This window comes from Pyrgilauda ruficollis, unplaced genomic scaffold, assembly GCF_017590135.1.
Source record: "Pyrgilauda ruficollis isolate IOZ18807 unplaced genomic scaffold, ASM1759013v1 scaffold31, whole genome shotgun sequence".
NCBI classification, from domain to species: domain Eukaryota; kingdom Metazoa; phylum Chordata; class Aves; order Passeriformes; family Passeridae; genus Pyrgilauda; species Pyrgilauda ruficollis.
The window spans coordinates 7,554,002-7,571,544 of record NW_024524489.1 but is presented as its reverse complement, the minus strand read 5'-3'; the positions used below and the strand labels follow the sequence as shown (position 1 = coordinate 7,571,544).

The window sequence follows — 17,543 nt, the reverse complement described above, 5'->3', positions numbered from 1 at the left end:
TGAGTTTATCTGCTTAATGCTACCAAGCATGAAAGATATTTCAAAATTGTATGAATGGAGGGGCAACCTGCCTCAAAGTCCAGTGAATTTTATACTTTTTATCATGTTGTATTTCCTGTCTGTATCCATTTGTTAAGCATCTCCTATTAAAAAAGGAAAGAAGTCTCTAGTCTTGGTTTTCATCATACCTCTCTATGCAACACAGTAGCTTCCCAGACCAGTGGATCTGACACGCTGGTGTTGATGAGAGCCTTAGCAATACAGCCAAATCAAGGCAAAGAAAAAAGTGAGATGGAAAGTATTCCTTTCTTCTGTTCTCTTTCATTTTTGGAGTATTATAGTTATTAATTCACCACATATTAATAAAAGTAAACAATGATAAATAACAGTGCTTTGCAGTTATAAATCTGCCTCCAAGACAATGAAGGTCTTAACAAAGGAAAATATAATTTCCATTTTTTATACAAGGGAAAAAATGAAGCTCAAAGAAATGAAATTATTTACAGAATCGGTGGCAGAAGAACCAAAGTCTCTGGATTGTTGCACCATATAAAGTTTAAGGGAAAGAGAGAATACTGTCAGTACACTAATAACATGAGAAGTGAAACCGTGCACTTCTGCCTGATTATTGTGCTGTTGTTCATCTCTAGAGCAGAACACTGCTTTAAGCAGAGCCTTTTTGGATTAAGTTTGCAAATGGTTTTAAGTCACTCAAGGGTAGAAAATTGTTCTATTTGTCAGATTTCACAGTAACAACTGTATGGCATTTCCTTGCTCTACTTAGCTTGAATTTCATGTGCTGCCACCATCAAACAACCCTCCACACAGAAATCCAAAATGTGGCTCTATCCAGTGCTGCACAAATGCCTGAGCACCCAGTCTATATCCCTTTACTCAAGTTCTTTTGTCTGTAAAAGGATGCTACATTTAGGACAACATGATTTAAACTTTTTAGGCTCTAACTGGAAGCTTAAGCTAGTTAAAGTCATGAAAATCTTAGTGTAAGTTCTCCAATATTTAAGCCAGATCCTAATAGCTTTTCCAATAGGAAGTCCAGTATGCAAATTTAAAAATGCATAATCTCCATTGTCTAAACACGACTCAAAATTATTCCCTACCTATCAGTGGAAATATAGAGGTATAATTGTACTGCTGTAAGTAAATACTGATGAAAATCCACAGAGGAAGGCTCTTTTGCTGAGAGCATGTGTGCACAAACATGCCAGCCTGCACTGCTATATTTACACCTCAGTTTTTCCCTGCATAGATAAAAACTACGCAAGTGAAAAAGTAGCAAAATTAAAAAACACCCCAGCCCTATAGAGATGGGCAAAAGCAATATTACTGCATCAGCTACACTAAATCAGATTTCCAAGCCTGCAGTGAGGTGCAGGGGAAACCACTAAGAATTAAGAATACCTATTTGGCAGTCACCCGAAACAGTCCACACCTATTAGCACAAGCATGAAAAACTCCATCCACAATGGGAAAAAATACAGAAATTTATCTTAGTAAAACAACCACACTGTACAAAGCTTTGAGTGCCTTGATTGGAAAGTTACTGTGTCCATGTACCAGCTATTATAGCAACACTGCAGATCACAGTTTGGAAAAGCAACCTGATTCCTGAATGTAAAGAATTCATGTTATTAATTTTGACAAAACCACTAAAAAACCCTCAGCAACTGCAAAATTCTGTTGTGCACACAATGTTTCCAGAAGGATGATTTGACAAGCATCTATTGACAGATTTCTACAACTCGTATAAAATGGGCTTTTAAAAATAATTTCATCTAACTGCAAGGTGAAATAGTTTTTACTGGCTAACAACAGGATTCTGGCCACAGATTTCACTTGCTCACCACAGATACTGAAATATCTTCCCCAGTCATCCTGAAACTGCGATGTCAACCCCCTCCTGCAGCAGAGAGACAAATGTCCCACTGATTCACCAGAGACAGAGGTGACCTGTGCTTTTATCACAACTTTATACCCACTCGCTGTCTTCCAGTCTACACCAGCTGAAATCCAGCCAGACAAAATTCAGCTGTGCACATATAAAGTGCATTTTGTTAAGAGAAGGAAGACAAGCAGCAAGCTGTGCAGGAGGGATGATGCTAATATAGCTGTACAGAGCCTGTTTCTAAATAGGTTAATAGTTTTGCTCCCTGCAGCTAGAACACATTTCTAAACAGACCGCAAGCGGAGGAGGAATTTTTAAGGTATGTCCAGACTGCCATCCTTCTTTCCCTCCCAAAGGATTTCATCATTTTGTTGTCCCCATTCTCCTTTTTTTCCTTTTTTTTTTTTTTTTTTTTACACCTTACTTTACTGCATTCACTACAGGGAACCAGTTCAGAAACCAGCAGTGTTCTGTGAATCAAACACTCCACAACTCACCCCTCAGTGGGACACAAACACTTGCTACCAATAGGAAGAAAAAAAGCCCCACATTTTCAATTAGCACCTAAACTGGTGAACACACCACATTGTTCAGAACAGAATGGAGGCTTTTTTGGACGTAGAGATGCAACACTTCCTTTTAATTGCATTCAGTGTGGTAGAAACTATTCTTCTACCTCAGCTGGCTGAAGACTCCATAGGTCAGTGGTGAAGTTAATGTCAGGGTCTGAACCAAAGGCAGCAGGTATGGTTGGCATTCCCAAGCAATTGTATGTGTGCTCTTCTCTTTTTCCCAATAAAATCTTACAGAGGATTTGACAGTGTTTTCCACCAGCCGCAAAGGCACAAAATCTATGCATCATTGTAGGCTGGGGGAAATACAGGTGGAATCTCTGCAGCAATAGGGAACAGAGTATAAATCTCCCACACTCCTTGTGCTTTTGACACAAGTATGCCGCCAATATTCTCTTCATGCATATGGTCTCCTCCTCCTACATGCACTGGGGTATTTAATGTGGATTCCTTATAAAACAAACAGGTTTTTCGATTTAGATAACAAGATCAAAACCTTTTAAACATTTCATCCTCTAACTGCTTCTGATCTCTTCAGTTCAGTGCCAAAACCCCAAGATCAGTTACTCACAGAGCACCAGTGACATCAAACTGACATGTCATTACTGGGAATGCTGTCACTTCTTAGTTAGGTATTAACTTGATTTGATGGTCAGGACTTGAAAAGCAAACAATCTGCTACAACAAGGATTCCCAGTCACAGCCACACATTCAGCAAACTAAGAAAAGGTATCACAGAGCCACAGAATGGGTCAAGGTGGAAGGGACCACAGTGTGTCATTCCAGAGCACACGGCACAGGATTGTGTCCACGTGGTTCTGGAATATCTCCAGTAAGGGACACTCCACATCTCCTCTGGCACAGGAAAGTTCTTCCTCATAGTCTGGCTGAACTGAAACATCAGTTTCTGCCCATTGCCACTTGTCCTATTGACTGGCACCATGAGAAGAGCCTGGCTCTGTCCTCTTGGCACCCTCCCTGAGACACTGACAGACATTTGATGAGGTCCCCCCTCAGTTGTCCCTTCTTGAGGCTGAACAGGCCCAGCTCCCTCAGACTTTCCTTGTAAGGGAGATGCTCCAGTGCCTTGATCAAAGCAAAGGCCATCGTAACAAAGTCAGACAGATTCTTGCACCAGCTTTTTCTTCTGTCCTGGAGAAGATGTAAACAAGGACCACATCTGCAGATAAACTGAACAAGCATATGTACAAATTTAGGCCAAGACTTCACCCCTAGTCTTGATCTCTTCAATGGGCCAAGAGGAAATGATGGGAGTTTGGATCCAAGCTTTACAGCTGAGGTGTCAAACTCAGATCTGTGGCTATGGTTCAGGGAATATCTAGTGCAGATGAATTGGTTTGCAGATCCCCCAAGCACGCAGGGGGAGATGAAAGCAGTGTTATTTTCTATCCACGTCCACGAGAGGCTGCAGAACTCTGATTTCAGCACAGGAGGTAGCATTGCTTTGCACTTGCTTCTCTTTATACTAAACTCCATATCAACTAAGAAAACACAGTAAGAAATTAAACAACTCCAATGCCTTTCTCACAGCCTCTGTATCGCAGATGCATCACTACAGATTTGTACATCTACTACTTGCATAGGCCAAATTCTTCACAATCCAGTTTTTTCCACACCAAACTGGGGACAGGCTAGACATGAGTTGGTGAAACACCTGTACAAGAGGCTGGCCAGGTGCAGAAGGGAGGAGGAAAGGTGGTCTGGTTACAGTGGATCAATAGCTGGTTTATTCTGTATGGAAGCAAGATAACTGCCCACCTATGGAGGTGAGAGGATTTATTTTTCTAATCTTGTTTTTCCTCAAAATTACAAATAATCTGTAATCTATCTCACCTTAAATTCAGTGCGCTCCCATGCAATGTTTCTACTTATCTTTTAATTCTCATCAAAATTATAGTATATGCAAGGAGAAACACACAGATGCATTACAGCCACCAAGCTCCATCTTCATAAGTTATTCTCAAAATGAACTGAAGCGCTTTTTCTATTACTTAACAGCTAGGAATAAACAGACTGTTTCTGCAGAATAAATTCAGGGAAAGGGTAGTAAACAGATGGGGAAATGTACCAAAATAGGTACAACTAGAAAAAAAATATTTGCCCCAAAGAAGATGGTAAGAGAATGAGATCAAAAGAGAAGATTCTTTTCAGTATCAGTAGACAAAAGTCATGGGTGAGAGACTGGCCAGCTGGCTGGTGCTGTCTCTAAGCAAGTATCCAATCTTATCACCACAACACAATTTGTTCTTTTCTTGAGCTTCTAAAGACTCCCACATATTGCTATAAGTTATTATTTTGATATTTTAAAGTTCTGTTATGCTGATAGATGCCTGGGAGAAGCATTACCTTCCTTTCCCCCACACACTCCTTAGTTTTCCTCTCATTGCTGCTGATAATTTTTTTCCCCCCTCTTCCATGTTCTCCATTCCTACGAGCAGCAATTTATGCACATTCACCAAAACCCAGGAGTCACATAAAGGAATCTGGGTTCTGTCACTAAATCTGTTCAAGCATGTCACACATTACACCATACCCACACAGAAGACTGATGACACGGGCTGTCCAAAAACATCCACCACCTGAATTAACCACACCTTCTGGCTACAGGCAGCCTCTTCTGCCCAAATAATTGCCTCCCAAATGAGAATGAGAACACAGCACTCTTCCCTCTTGTTAGTCCCCTTGCTCATACATGGATTTTCTTCCTCTCATTTCCTCTTCCCTTCAGATCTTTCTCCCTGAAGTCCTCCCTCCCACAGTTCCATTTTCCCCCTTCCCACGCCATTTTTATTCCCCATTACCCACTCAGCAGTGGGGTTCTACTAAAGCTGTCTCAGAAAGAAGCCCGTGGGAGGCAGAAATTCTGCTGGATCTGTGCTTCCTGACTTTCAGGGGCACAGCAGGAACCCACCTGGACCAGCAAGAGACAGGACAATGGAACAGAGGCTCTTCTAATGGAGGCTGCACATTAAAGACCTTCCCAAGTTTTTTTTCTTTGCCCAAAAAGAGGCCAGGCAGAACTTGGAGGAAATAACTCCAGGGCCAAGACACACATACAGACATATGTGAAATGGCCTTCAGCCACACAGCTGTGTTTGCAGAGCTAAAGCAAGGGGAAGCAATAAAGTAGCACTGGAGCTGTGGTTGCAGAAAAGAGGCAAGGGGAAGGGACACAATGTGTAAAAGTGATCAAAAACTGAGATTCAAAGAACAACACCCAAAAACATCCTCATCTGTTCAGCCATGTTCTCATAAAACTCCTCAGTTTAATTACAGGAGCGTGATTAAAGATAAAGATACATTTCAGCACAGCTCCAAACAGGCCTGTCACTTGGATGATCAGCAAATCAATTTTCTAAAGGATGTGCTAATAGTGTTTATATAATACTGAGGGAAGAACAACTCTGAAGCACATGCAATCAAATTGATTTCAGTGGAACCTTCATTATGTTTGCTTATAAATGCCCATTCTGTGAATGTATAAAGAAGTTTCTAGTTAGATGGTGATACAATGTGAACTATTTAGCCCAAACTCATAGCATGACAAAATAATAATGCAACAGAAGATTGACTAAACAATTACACACTTGAAACCGTGACTCACACACAGCGTGAAGATGGTTGGCATTTAAATGCATTTTAAAAAATCAAATGTCATTCTATTAAAAAAAATGGTGCTTGTATCAACAATGCCTGGCACTTGCACACTATCTGGTACGAGATAATTGCAATGGCTATAAGTTACTAGTTATTACCATTTTACTGTCAGTTTCCTTAATTCTTTTAAGCTTTGGTTTCTCCAGCAATGTGCTTAGACTTCGGATGTCTGTAAAAAAACCCCAACCTATATTTGACAGCTAGAATATGACATGACCTGCAAAAGCATAGAAATACAAAAGGACCCAAGACCAACTCAGATTTTTCATGACCTTTTACACTGGTGAGGGAGTTGCAAGCCATGTACAATGGGAGAACTCAGTGATGGCACTACCTCTTCATCTCCCTTATGTTCTGCTTCATGTGGTCACATTATCAAGACTGGAGCCACAAGTTCAGCACTCCTGCAGTATCTTGCTGAGAAAACCTACTTCCATTGTAAATGTTTTGTGATTTTAATGTAACTTTCCACAATGACAATCCTAAAATAAATCCTTGCTTTATAGCAATACCTTTTCAATGGGAAGCTGAGAAAAATGTAAAGACTTTTGTCCTGCCTTCACAAAGTGCACTGATGGATCTCTGAATTTAAACCTACCCTCTGTTCTATGCCATTCCCTCTTGTTCTGTTCCTTGTAAAAAGTCCCTCTCCAGCTCTCTTGTAGGCCCCATTCCACTACTGGAAGGTGCTATAAGGTCTCCCTGGAGCCTTCTCTTCTTCAGGCTAAACAATTCCAATTCTTTCAGTCTTCTCAGGGTGCTCCAAACCACTGAGCATCTTCATGGAACTACTCTGGACCCACTCCAACAGCCACGTTCTTCTTATGTTAGGGACTCCAGAGCTGGGCACAGCACTCCAGGTGGGATGTCAGGAGAGCAGAGTGGAGGGGGAGAATCCCCTCCCTTGACCTGCTGGTCACACCTCCTTTGATGCAGCCCAGGACATGTTTGGCTTTCTGGGCTGTGAGCACACATTGCCAGGTCATGCTGAGCTTCTCACCAAGCAACACCCCCGAGTCCTGCTCAGGGCTGCTCTCCATCCACCCATTTTCCACCCTGGCTGTACTTGTGCTTGGGGTTACCCTGACCCAGATGCAGAATCTGGTCCTGGGCCTTGCTCAATGTCACGAGGCTCACACAGGCCTACCTCTCCAGCTGTCGAAGTCCCTCTGGATGGCATCCCTTCCCTCCCACATGTTAACCACACCCCATGGCCTGGTGTCATTAAACCCACCAAGGGTGACTTTGGTCCCACATTCTATGTCACCAGACAGGTTTAACAGCACTGGTTCCAATTCCAACCCCCAAGGAACACCACTTGTCACTGGTCTCAACAATCAAGCTCTTGACGACAACTCTGAGAGTGCAACTATCCAGCTGATTCCTTATCCACTGAGTTATCCATCTGTCCAACCCATGTCTATCCAGTTTAGAGGCAAGGACGTCACTCAGGACAGTGTCAAATGCTTTGCACAAGTCCAGGCAGATGACACCTGTTGCTCCTCCCTCATCCATCAACACAGTAACCCTGTTGTAAAAGGTCACCACATTTCTCAGTGTGATTTGCCCTTAGTGAGGCCATGCTGGCTGTCACCAACCATTTCTTTCTTTTCCATGTGCCTTAGCATGGCATTAAGGAGAATTTGGTCCATGATCTTGCATTCAATTTCCTGGGGTGGGTTCCACAGAAGTTAGCACAAAACCTTTCTCAGGGGAATGCACCATGAGGACAAAGTAAAAGTCAGAAGCTGCACCACAGAAATTCCAGCCATGTGTAAGAAAACAATGTTCACAGTGCAACGAGTGAAGCACTGGAACAAGTTCTCAGACTTGCAGAATCACAGAGTGGATCAGGTTGGAAGGAACCACAGTGGGTTTCCTGGTCCAACCTCCTGCTCAGGCAAGGTCATCCCAGAGCACAGGGCAGAGGATTGTGTCCACATGGTTCTGGAATATCTCCAGTGAGGGACACTCCACAGTTTCTCTGGGCAATTTGTCCCGGTGCTCAGTTACCTGCAAGTAAATTTCTCCTTCATCTTCAGGTGGAACTTCCTGTGCATCAGCTTCTGCCCATTGCCTCTTGTCCTATTGTCTGGCACCACTCTAGAAGAGCCTGGTCCATCCTCTTCACACCCTTCCTTCGGATACTAACATGGATGAGTTTCCCTCTCAAGGCTGAACAGGCCCAGCTCCCTCAGCCTTTCTTCAGAAGGGAGAAGCTCCAGGCCCTTGATCATCTTTGCAGCCCTCCACTGGACCTGCTCCAGCAGCTCCACATCTCTCTTGTAATGAGGAGCCCAGAAGTGGACACAGCACTCCAGATGAACCTCACCAGAGCTGAGCAGGGAGGCATGATCATGGACCTTGACCTGCTGGCAACAGTTTTCCTAATGCATCCCTTGACACCATTCATCTTCTTGGCCACAAGGACAAACTGATGGCTCAGGGAAAGCTTGCTGTCCAACCAGATCCCCAGGTCCTTCTCCACAGAGCTGCTCTCCAGCAGGTTGGCCCCAGCCTGTACAGGTGCCTGGGGTTATTCCTCCACAGGACCCTGAATTTGCCCTTGCTGAACTTCAGGCAGTTCTTCTCTGCCCAACTCTCCGTCCTGCCGAGGTCCTTCTGAAGGCTGCAGAGCCCTCTGGGGCATCTGCTCCTTCATCCAAGTCATGGATGGGTAAGTTAAACAACACTGGGCTCAGTGTCAACCCTTAGGGGACACCACTAGTGACAGGCCTCTCCTGTGCCATGGGTTACAACCCTCTGAGATCTGCCATTCAGCCAGCTCCAAATCCACCTCACTGTCCGCTCACCCACTCCACACTTCCTGAGTTTGCCTACGAGGATGTTTTGAGAGACAGTGAGGAAAGCCTTGCTGAAGTCGAGGTGGACGATATGCACAGCTCTCATCCATCCAGGCAGTGTTTCATCTCTCCACCCATGGAGAGTTCATAAGTGATCTGGACAGGACCTTCAGCAGCCTGGCCTAACTTTGAAATTAGGCCTGCTTTGAAGAAGAGATTTGACAGGATGATTTCCTAGATTCCTTCCAATCAAAATTATCCTATGAACCTTTTACTGTTTCTTTTAACAGGAACAAGACATTTCTGAAGTTGTAATTACTATCAAGGAATACAGGAACCATTCTGTTAATAAAATTGCTTCTTGCTCTCTGCACACCATCACACTCACAAGTTGAATTTTTAACGGGGAGCTTCCAACTGTGAAACCCTGGAAGGTGACCTAGTAAATCAAACAGTATTTGACATTCTTCTGCCTTTACCCCATCAGCTGACTGTCCTGTGACTTTAAGTGACCCTTTTCAGAGTGGAAATAATAATAATTCTTACCTGTTTCATGTGGGAGAGATACTTTGTTTCCACAGAAAATGGAAGTGTTTTCCAAACTATCATCACCAGAAGAGTAAGCCTCCCAGCATCCCCAGTTTACAACTTAAATGAGACCTAGTTCCATTGCCAGGTAGAGTCACCTCCAGCTGTCAGCAGCCACACTGGTTATAAATGAGAGGCATGTCACAGGCACTGACAAAGAGGAATGGGTCAAAGAGATGTCTGTTATCTGTATGGAAAACATTCTCTGCTGAGCTTCCTCCTCCTTCTGAAAAATACTTTGCTAAAAGGATATTTATGTTGGGGTGAGGGTAATCCACTAAGCCAGAGGTCTGAAGGCTGAATTCAATGTTTTAAATTTGATTTAATGTAGTATGTGGTGGCTGAATAAACAAACACATGTAATGAGCTATAAACTCATGCCTCCAACTCAAACTAAGAGTTTTACTCATGGTCTAACAAAATATGACAGCTATATTGCCTTGCTTATTAACAAGCATAGCAGTTACTTAAAAGCACTAGAAATACATTCTTTACCAATTTGGATATAAATCCCTTTAGTAAGTAGATTTTACAACTAATCCTAAGACCAAAAACCCCTCGGATACGTGACAACCAAATAACATTTAAATAGCTCTCTGCACATATTGTGGGAGGCACGAGACTCCACAGAATAATTTATTTTAAACAGATAATGGAGTCACTGTGACTTGTGAGGCATCCAGAATTACAGCCAGTGGCAAACACACACAATTTAAAATCTTTCTCCAAATAAATCTCATCATGACAGTTCAAGCATACACAGAGATCCTGCTTAAGTCTGTGCTGGAGCCCATAGACTGACTTCTATGATCTTTATAATTATTATTTAAGCATGGCAAGGTTACTAAACTGAGATATACCTCTTTCCCAATATAAAAGATACCATTTTCTCCACAGCCTGTGCTGCCTGGCCTAATATCTGTCTGTCAGCATTAATGTGACAAACTTCTGAAAGAAAAGTTGTAAGGGAACTGTCAAGCTATGTTATAGCCAGAGCAATCTGGCTGTGCTCTGTCTTTAAAAAGAGTGGAAATATCAGACTCATTCCTTAAACTGTCCTGACTATAAAACCTTGAGGGACAATGTGCTTAGCTGCTTAGGCAAGAAAAAACATTTTCAAGAAATATGTATAACACACAGCGATAGCATTTGTGCTCCCCTTCATCAAGCCTTAATCTGATTTTATTTTTAAGCACATAATTATCCAACATTCTCAGAGAAATGCAGTAATGACTCATTAGAGAACAGTACTGAACTTCAATGTCTGAAAAGAATTCAGGCTTGACCAGAAGTCTGTAAGGAAATTACTTTCTTTTCAAGACAGGCTCTAAAGCATTGCAAAGAGGTTAAATTGAGATGGCTGATAGCCTTCACTAGAGAGAAGCACAGGTTCAAGTCACATCACAGATCTCTTTACAGGTTTCAGGTAGGGCAGAGCTCTCCTCCAAACCTAAGTTACAGAAACAATAAGACACAGACACACAGAGAACATTGATAGATCAGCACACAGTTTGTGACCAAAGTGTTTTGCTCAACCGAATTTGCTATCAAGCCAAGCTTATGTGCTTTTTATGTATCTTCAAAATTAAGGCCGTACAATTTATCAAAAATTAGGCTAGGAATTTTATGAGGAAGCCTAAGTAAGACAGAAACCAAATACTCATCAAATTCTACATCCATAACTCTTTGAGAGCTTTTGAATTTTTTACCAGAGCTATTGAAACTTGAGTGCTAATAAAACACAGTCCACATCACTAGGATGCTACAGTGACAAAAACCAGAAGTGGCAACATCTTACATGTGTATAGCACCTTCTGTCAGAAAGCAAAGACATTTCAGGAATAGTCTTAAACAAAGTGACAGGCAGTACTTGCAGTTTGGTTCCATTACTCACACTTAGCAAATGAGAAAACAAGGCATAGATAACTCAAGGTACCTGATAAACATAAAGCACACAGCCATTAGCAGAAACAACACGGAATACAGATTGTAAGGGCTTAATTCCCTGGTGTTTGCAAAAAAAAAAAAGATGCTTTGATTAAAACTACAAGTCAATCTTAGCCTATATTACTCTCTTCAGTCACAGCCTACCAAAGTTTTTAGTCCTACTTGTGAACTTGTAACTGTAAAGTGAAGCCAAAATTACATTAAGGTAGTTTATCAAGAATAATGCTATCCTCACACTTTAAAAGAAAAATAAGGTGGTGTGGGGCATAAACAAAAAAAAAAAAAAGCTCCATCTTCTGCTGCAGGGGTCCCAGTTGTCAGTTTCTCTGGGTCTGGGTTGAAGGCACTGGAGACGGTAGTAAAACAGTCTCACAACCTGAGTTCAGCAGCTTTTTATTAGCACAAAATGACTGACAATCTCTTGTACAAGGTCTTTTAGGACTAAACGATCCAATTAAGAACTGACACCTAGATTATTTCCCCTTTTAACCCAATAACTGGAAATCCACAATGTGGACTTTTCTGTAGAGTTACAAAACACCACCCAAACCCATGAAGAAAAAGGAAGAAGAAGAAACCCAGGATGACACCCTGTGCCACAACATACTAAAAATCCCAAAACCTAAATTTCTCAAGTGATACACCTACACTACTGTGTATAATCTATTTCACACTTTTGTGGATTCTAGTCTATCTTGAAGTCTAGGAAACTTTCTCCATGAATGAGGGTCAAAGTCAGTGCTCCCCTGGGGGTCAGGACACCCCAGAGCAGACAGAGAAATATTCACTGTGCCTTGGGTTTTCACATTCTGCTGCTTTATTCTCCTTATGCTTGGCTCAAGTAGCTGCCATCACTTTCAACACACACCGCTCTTGTTGTGCCAAAGGGCTGTTCCTGGATTTATCTGTGTTCTCAACTACATCAAAATACCCCAAAAAGCATCCAGTGTGGTACAACTTCTCAGACTGGCACTGCCAATTTTTTTGCTGGCATGATACCCCTGAAACTTTCTGGCAATCCTTAGGTTATGAAGCAGTCATATGCAAAGATATGCTTGTACGACTTGAAAAAGAGATGTCCCACCACAGAAATTCTTGTTTTTAACAGTAATGTTCTTGGTACTAATTGTTTTGCTGTGGTATTATAAGATGGACCACTTTGAAAAGCTCTTTTCTTATAGCATTCCTTTAAATAACAAATCTCAAAGCAAGTCTTTTCATCTTAAAATATCACCAGAAGGGAAGGACTCAGATTACTCAAAATCAATATGCTTTAAGAGAACATAGTGCTGCAGGACTCAACACAAGCATATCCCTTTTTAACTGAGGAGAAATAAGGCACAACTTGGTCAGCTTCAGTTAAGTTCACTCGAGACACAACTCAGTGGAGCTACACTAGAAATGAATGTGGTGTGTCAAGTCTTGTTGGGAGTTCAAACAGACCTGACATGGCTCCGTTCAACGTAAATAAGAAGCTAAAATCTTCGCTCAAGATCATTCAGGAATGGGATAAAACTGATTAGTAAAAAGATGTACATAAAGAAGAAAAAGAGCTGAGGACAACAAAACAAAGTGCCTGTGATAGTAGGAAGACTAACACTGTCCTTGAGCTTACAACAAGATCAGATGAGAATATCAAATTATGTCGTTAGTAGAGCAAATTCTGCTGTTAATTGTATCACACACTTCTATAGGGTGTTTCTAATACTGTGACATTAGGTAAGGACAAAGGTAATGTGGTCACTAAACAACGTAGATGCTGTAAAAATTCCTGCACCACAGAGTGTCACATTGGTTTAATGTACTACATGAAGATTTTCAAGTCCTTTTCTTCCTTTTAATATATGTGAGTGAAATTACAGCAATAATACATTAAGATAATTCTTGTGCAGCGTTTAAACAAATGTTTCTGATAATATCTGATTTGGTTTCATTGGCAGGTTTTTTTATGACAGACACCTCTGGCTACCTATACAAGAAAATCACTGAGAGGCAGGAAAAAAATTACAATATATTCCAGGTATCTGGAGGACTGTGTGCATCTTATTTACAATTCCTTTAAAATGCTCTGACCAGCTTCATTCTATCTGTTTCCAAAGAGTAAGGAGCACAGGAATTTACAGACAGTCTAACTTCGTAGAGGAAAGGTACCAGAAAAGCACAGTGTCCAAAAATAAAAATCCGCATCTCACTCTCTTGTTTTGGTTGTACAGTTTTTATTAAACTTATTAGATCAATATGAATGAAACTCATAATTCATCTGACTTGCCAGCAGGAAGAAAATGAAGTTTTATTTGATCTGCTGTTAAATCATTCCAGATATATGCCCAAACCTCATTCAGCTTCAGGTTAGAACAATATCAAGTTGAAATGCTACAGTTTTTTCTCATCCTTTAATATAATTTACAAAATATAAATTCTTGTTCTCAGAAATCTTCCAAAGTGATAGGACACTCAGATTATTCATCAACTTATTCTCAGCAGTAGAATGTCTTAAAAAAATAAACAGAACAATATAATTATTGGAACACTCCTCTGCCATTATTAGAACCTATGTGCAATATATTTACTGTCCCTTACCAGTATATTATAGTGGAAGAAAAATCAGGTCACAGGGAAGGAGTAGGAGTTTTGTTTCTTGGGAAGATTTTCACTACTGAGATGTTTAAGGTGAAAGAAACTCCTATGACTCAATACATAACTTAGAGAAGAAACCAGACTGCACCAGTTCTTAGAGAAAGGACAATAAAAATGCTTCTGTTCTGTGTATGTGGATAACATGGACGCCTAAAAGTTTATTTTGGCAGAGTGTTAAATCTGTTATTCCATGACTTTCCTTCACAAACCATGCATTTCAATAGAATTTTTCTATTTACTAGAAAAGATAGTGCAAATTCTTTCTCTCTTACAGCAGAAGAGCATTTCCAGCCATTTTCCATTTCAATCCCCAACAATTTTTAACAGATGTAAGAAACATGCAGCATAAACATATGTGTATTGAGAAAAGGTTTTCTTTCCTAGTTGCCTTTAAAGAGCTCTTGTACTGAGGGACTGCTCTTCATGAGTTTATAGACTGAAAGTTAAAAAATGTTTCACTAGGAGTAAATTTGCAGTAACTGCAGTCATTTATGGGAGAATTATTTGCCAGATTTGCTACAAGTCCTTTATGAATTCACACGACATCAACTCCAGACTCAAAAAAAGAGGACACAGTGACAGACTTCAAACACATAAAACAACCATTAAAATTGCTGCAGTTTGATTTGTAGCTAGAGATTCAAAGGAGAACACACTTCTAACTCTAAGCCCCTTGAGAAAGCTGTGGAATTCTCACTTTTGGAGACCTAAAGGTTTGCAGAAGAGGAGGAGAGAAAACATGAGTAATAATCTAAATTTTACTACTCCTTTTTTCAGAGTAGTGCAGTAGCTGGCTGCTAGAGAACCTTTCCAGCCTTGCAGTACTTGACATCACAAAAGCATCTGGCACTACCATCACACCTTTGTGGTTTCCTTAATAAAAAAAAACCAATAAAAAAAGAACTTGTAACAGTCCCACGAAGAGTACAAAATAATTAAATTTCAAAGCATTCTTGCAACAGAAGGATTTCTTTCAGAGTGCAAATACAACTAAGCTAGCAGCTTTACTTCCATTTCAATAAAAATAAATTCTGCAGCTCCCTTGCTTGTTAGTCAAAGGAGGGTTTTCTTTTAATCATACTCCATCAGGTAGCTGTAGAACCATCCATGAGACTCGCTCTACATTCCAGCTTATCCTGCTCCATCCTGAATGCTTACAGCACGGAGTTATCGCGTAGCACACACGAAGTGTAATTAATTCTAAAATATGTAACAGTTCAAAAGAATTGCAAGTTATGCATTAGAATGATCTCACATCTTCTGAGTTACAGGTTTACGCCTACCACAGACACCCAGAGAACAGTAAGGAACGAGCACCAACCCTGTTGGTGTGAAACTAACGAAGCTGGACCGCAATATGCGGGTCATGTACCAGAAGGACGAGAGAGTTTCTCATCCAACTTTTTAGGAAGTTATTAAGGGAAAACGCCGTATCTGCTTCATCAGACACGGGGCGGTTTCCCCGCCACAGCGCTCTGTTCGCAGGCAAGAGAAGCAGACGATGTTACCTGGAGAGCTCCCGCCTGGGCACGGCCGGCGCTGAGCCGCCGCCAGCGGGGACCGGGCTGCCTCAGACCCCGAGCCCCCACAGACCCCGAGCCCCCACAGACCCCGAGCCGCCACAGACCCCGAGCCCCCTCAGACCCCGAGCCCCCACAGACCCCGAGCCGCGGCTCCTTGCGCCCACAGCAGTGCGATAAACACCGTTCCCCACGCAGAGGTCTCACGGCCAGCTCCGTCCGCCCTGGCCCCACCGCGGGACGCTGCGCCCCGGCTGCCCGGGCCAGGGGCTGCTCGCCCCCGCCTCAGCCCGCCCCGCCGCCCCGCTCCCTCACGGCACCGGGACCCTCCACACCGGGGCTGGAGCCGCCTCCAGCGCGGGGGCTGCGCGGCTGGGGTACTCACATGCCAGATGGCGAAGAAGATGAGGGCGGCGCACAGGACCAGCGACAGCATGTAGCAGAAGGCGGCGAAGGTGAAGGCCATGGCGGGGAGAGCCCTCCGCGCCCCCCTCCGCCGGGCGGGAGGTGCCGTGAGGGAGCGGGCGAGCGGCGACCCCCGGCGCGGCGAGCGGCGAGCGGAGCGGGCAGCGCCTCACGCAGCCCGGCCCGGCCCGGCCCGGCCCCCCGATCCGCTCCCCGCGGTGGGCGGCCACCAGGGGCGGGTCCGGGGCGGGATGCGCTGAGGGTCCGGGGCTCGGCCGGGGGCTCCGGCTGCCGCTCGAGCGCCTGCAGTGAGAGAGAGCCGCGTGTTTCTGACTGAAATGCTGTCACGACAGCGTGAGAGGAAGGAGCGTAGGCTGGGATCAGTTCAGGCCAAATCTTGAGAAGATAATTATGTGCCTAAACTTGATGTGCTTTGATGGGGGTTTTTAAGTTTTTTTGGGTTTTTTTTCCTTTCAGGGACAGCTACAGCGGGTGAAGCATTCCCCAGGCTCAGTGGGTGGAGTGTCCATCCTCTGAGGCACAGGGGACAGGAACCCAGCCCGAGAGCTCATGGTCCAAAGCAGAGTAGCTGAGCAAAGCAGGATCAGTCTGCCCTTTCCCATCGGGTGAAAAAGGCATTTATTGTTTGAGTAAATAAATAAAGCCTTTCTTAACTGCCACTGCTTTCAGGTATATGCAATATGCAAATTGCTGAAGTACATACGTAAGATAACAAAGGAAGAGCAAGCTCCTGCCTTCTCTTATTTTTAATGGATGGATCCATTAGTACCTTGTCGTTAGCAGCATCCACAGTGTCTCCAGACACAACTTAGTGTTTCTGCAGATCTGGTTTAAATTTACCGTCAAAAGTTCTTCTACTTCTTTGGAGCACAGAAGCTGGCACAATAGAGCAGGTTTGCAAGCAAAAAGTTTTCATGAGAAAATACCAGAGAACTATCAGAAGTCCCATTTAAAAATATCTTGAAAACCATAGATGAAAGTAATGTATTTGAAACGTCCTTACAAAACAGAAACAGAATTTCAGCTCACAGCATTTCTTTTCATTCATTTTATAGATTAAAGGGATTCAGTAACAACACTGTTTAGAAATTTGCCCATGGTCACCTGTGAAAGTCAGACTTCATGGCACAAGAGAACATAATTCCATCAAAGCCAAGTCCAGTGGAAGATTTCTTTGTAAATGTTTCCAATATATTTTTGTTTTAAAATGCAATATATTATTTGTAACATAATAACCGCTTCTATCCTGAGGAAAGAGTGTTGATTGGAATCAAGAGTCAAGGCCAGCAATTAATAAACCAATCAGGAAAAAACTGATGGATCTAACCTTTTCATAATTGAGCTGCTCCAGTCTGTACGTGTGGTCTGATGTTTTAATTGAGAAGGACAGGACATGGCAAATAGAAATGAGATTTATGTTATACAGGGATGCAGTAAACCTATTAATTGTAATTCTCTAACCTTTTAA

The 17,543-nt window shown here is 42.6% G+C and overlaps 1 protein-coding gene across 1 annotated transcript in view; it reads right to left on the bottom strand.

Moving 5' to 3' along the window:
- The window catches only part of CNIH3 (cornichon family AMPA receptor auxiliary protein 3), a 45,676-nt gene extending 29,458 nt beyond the window's left edge, over nt 1-16,218 (bottom strand). The window contains exon 1 of the mRNA XM_041474030.1: nt 16,035-16,218. Within this exon, the coding sequence (XP_041329964.1) occupies nt 16,035-16,115 (81 nt within the window). The 5' untranslated portion in view covers nt 16,116-16,218. The remainder of the gene's footprint in view (nt 1-16,034) is intronic.
- Between the last annotated feature and the right edge of the window lie 1,325 nt (nt 16,219-17,543).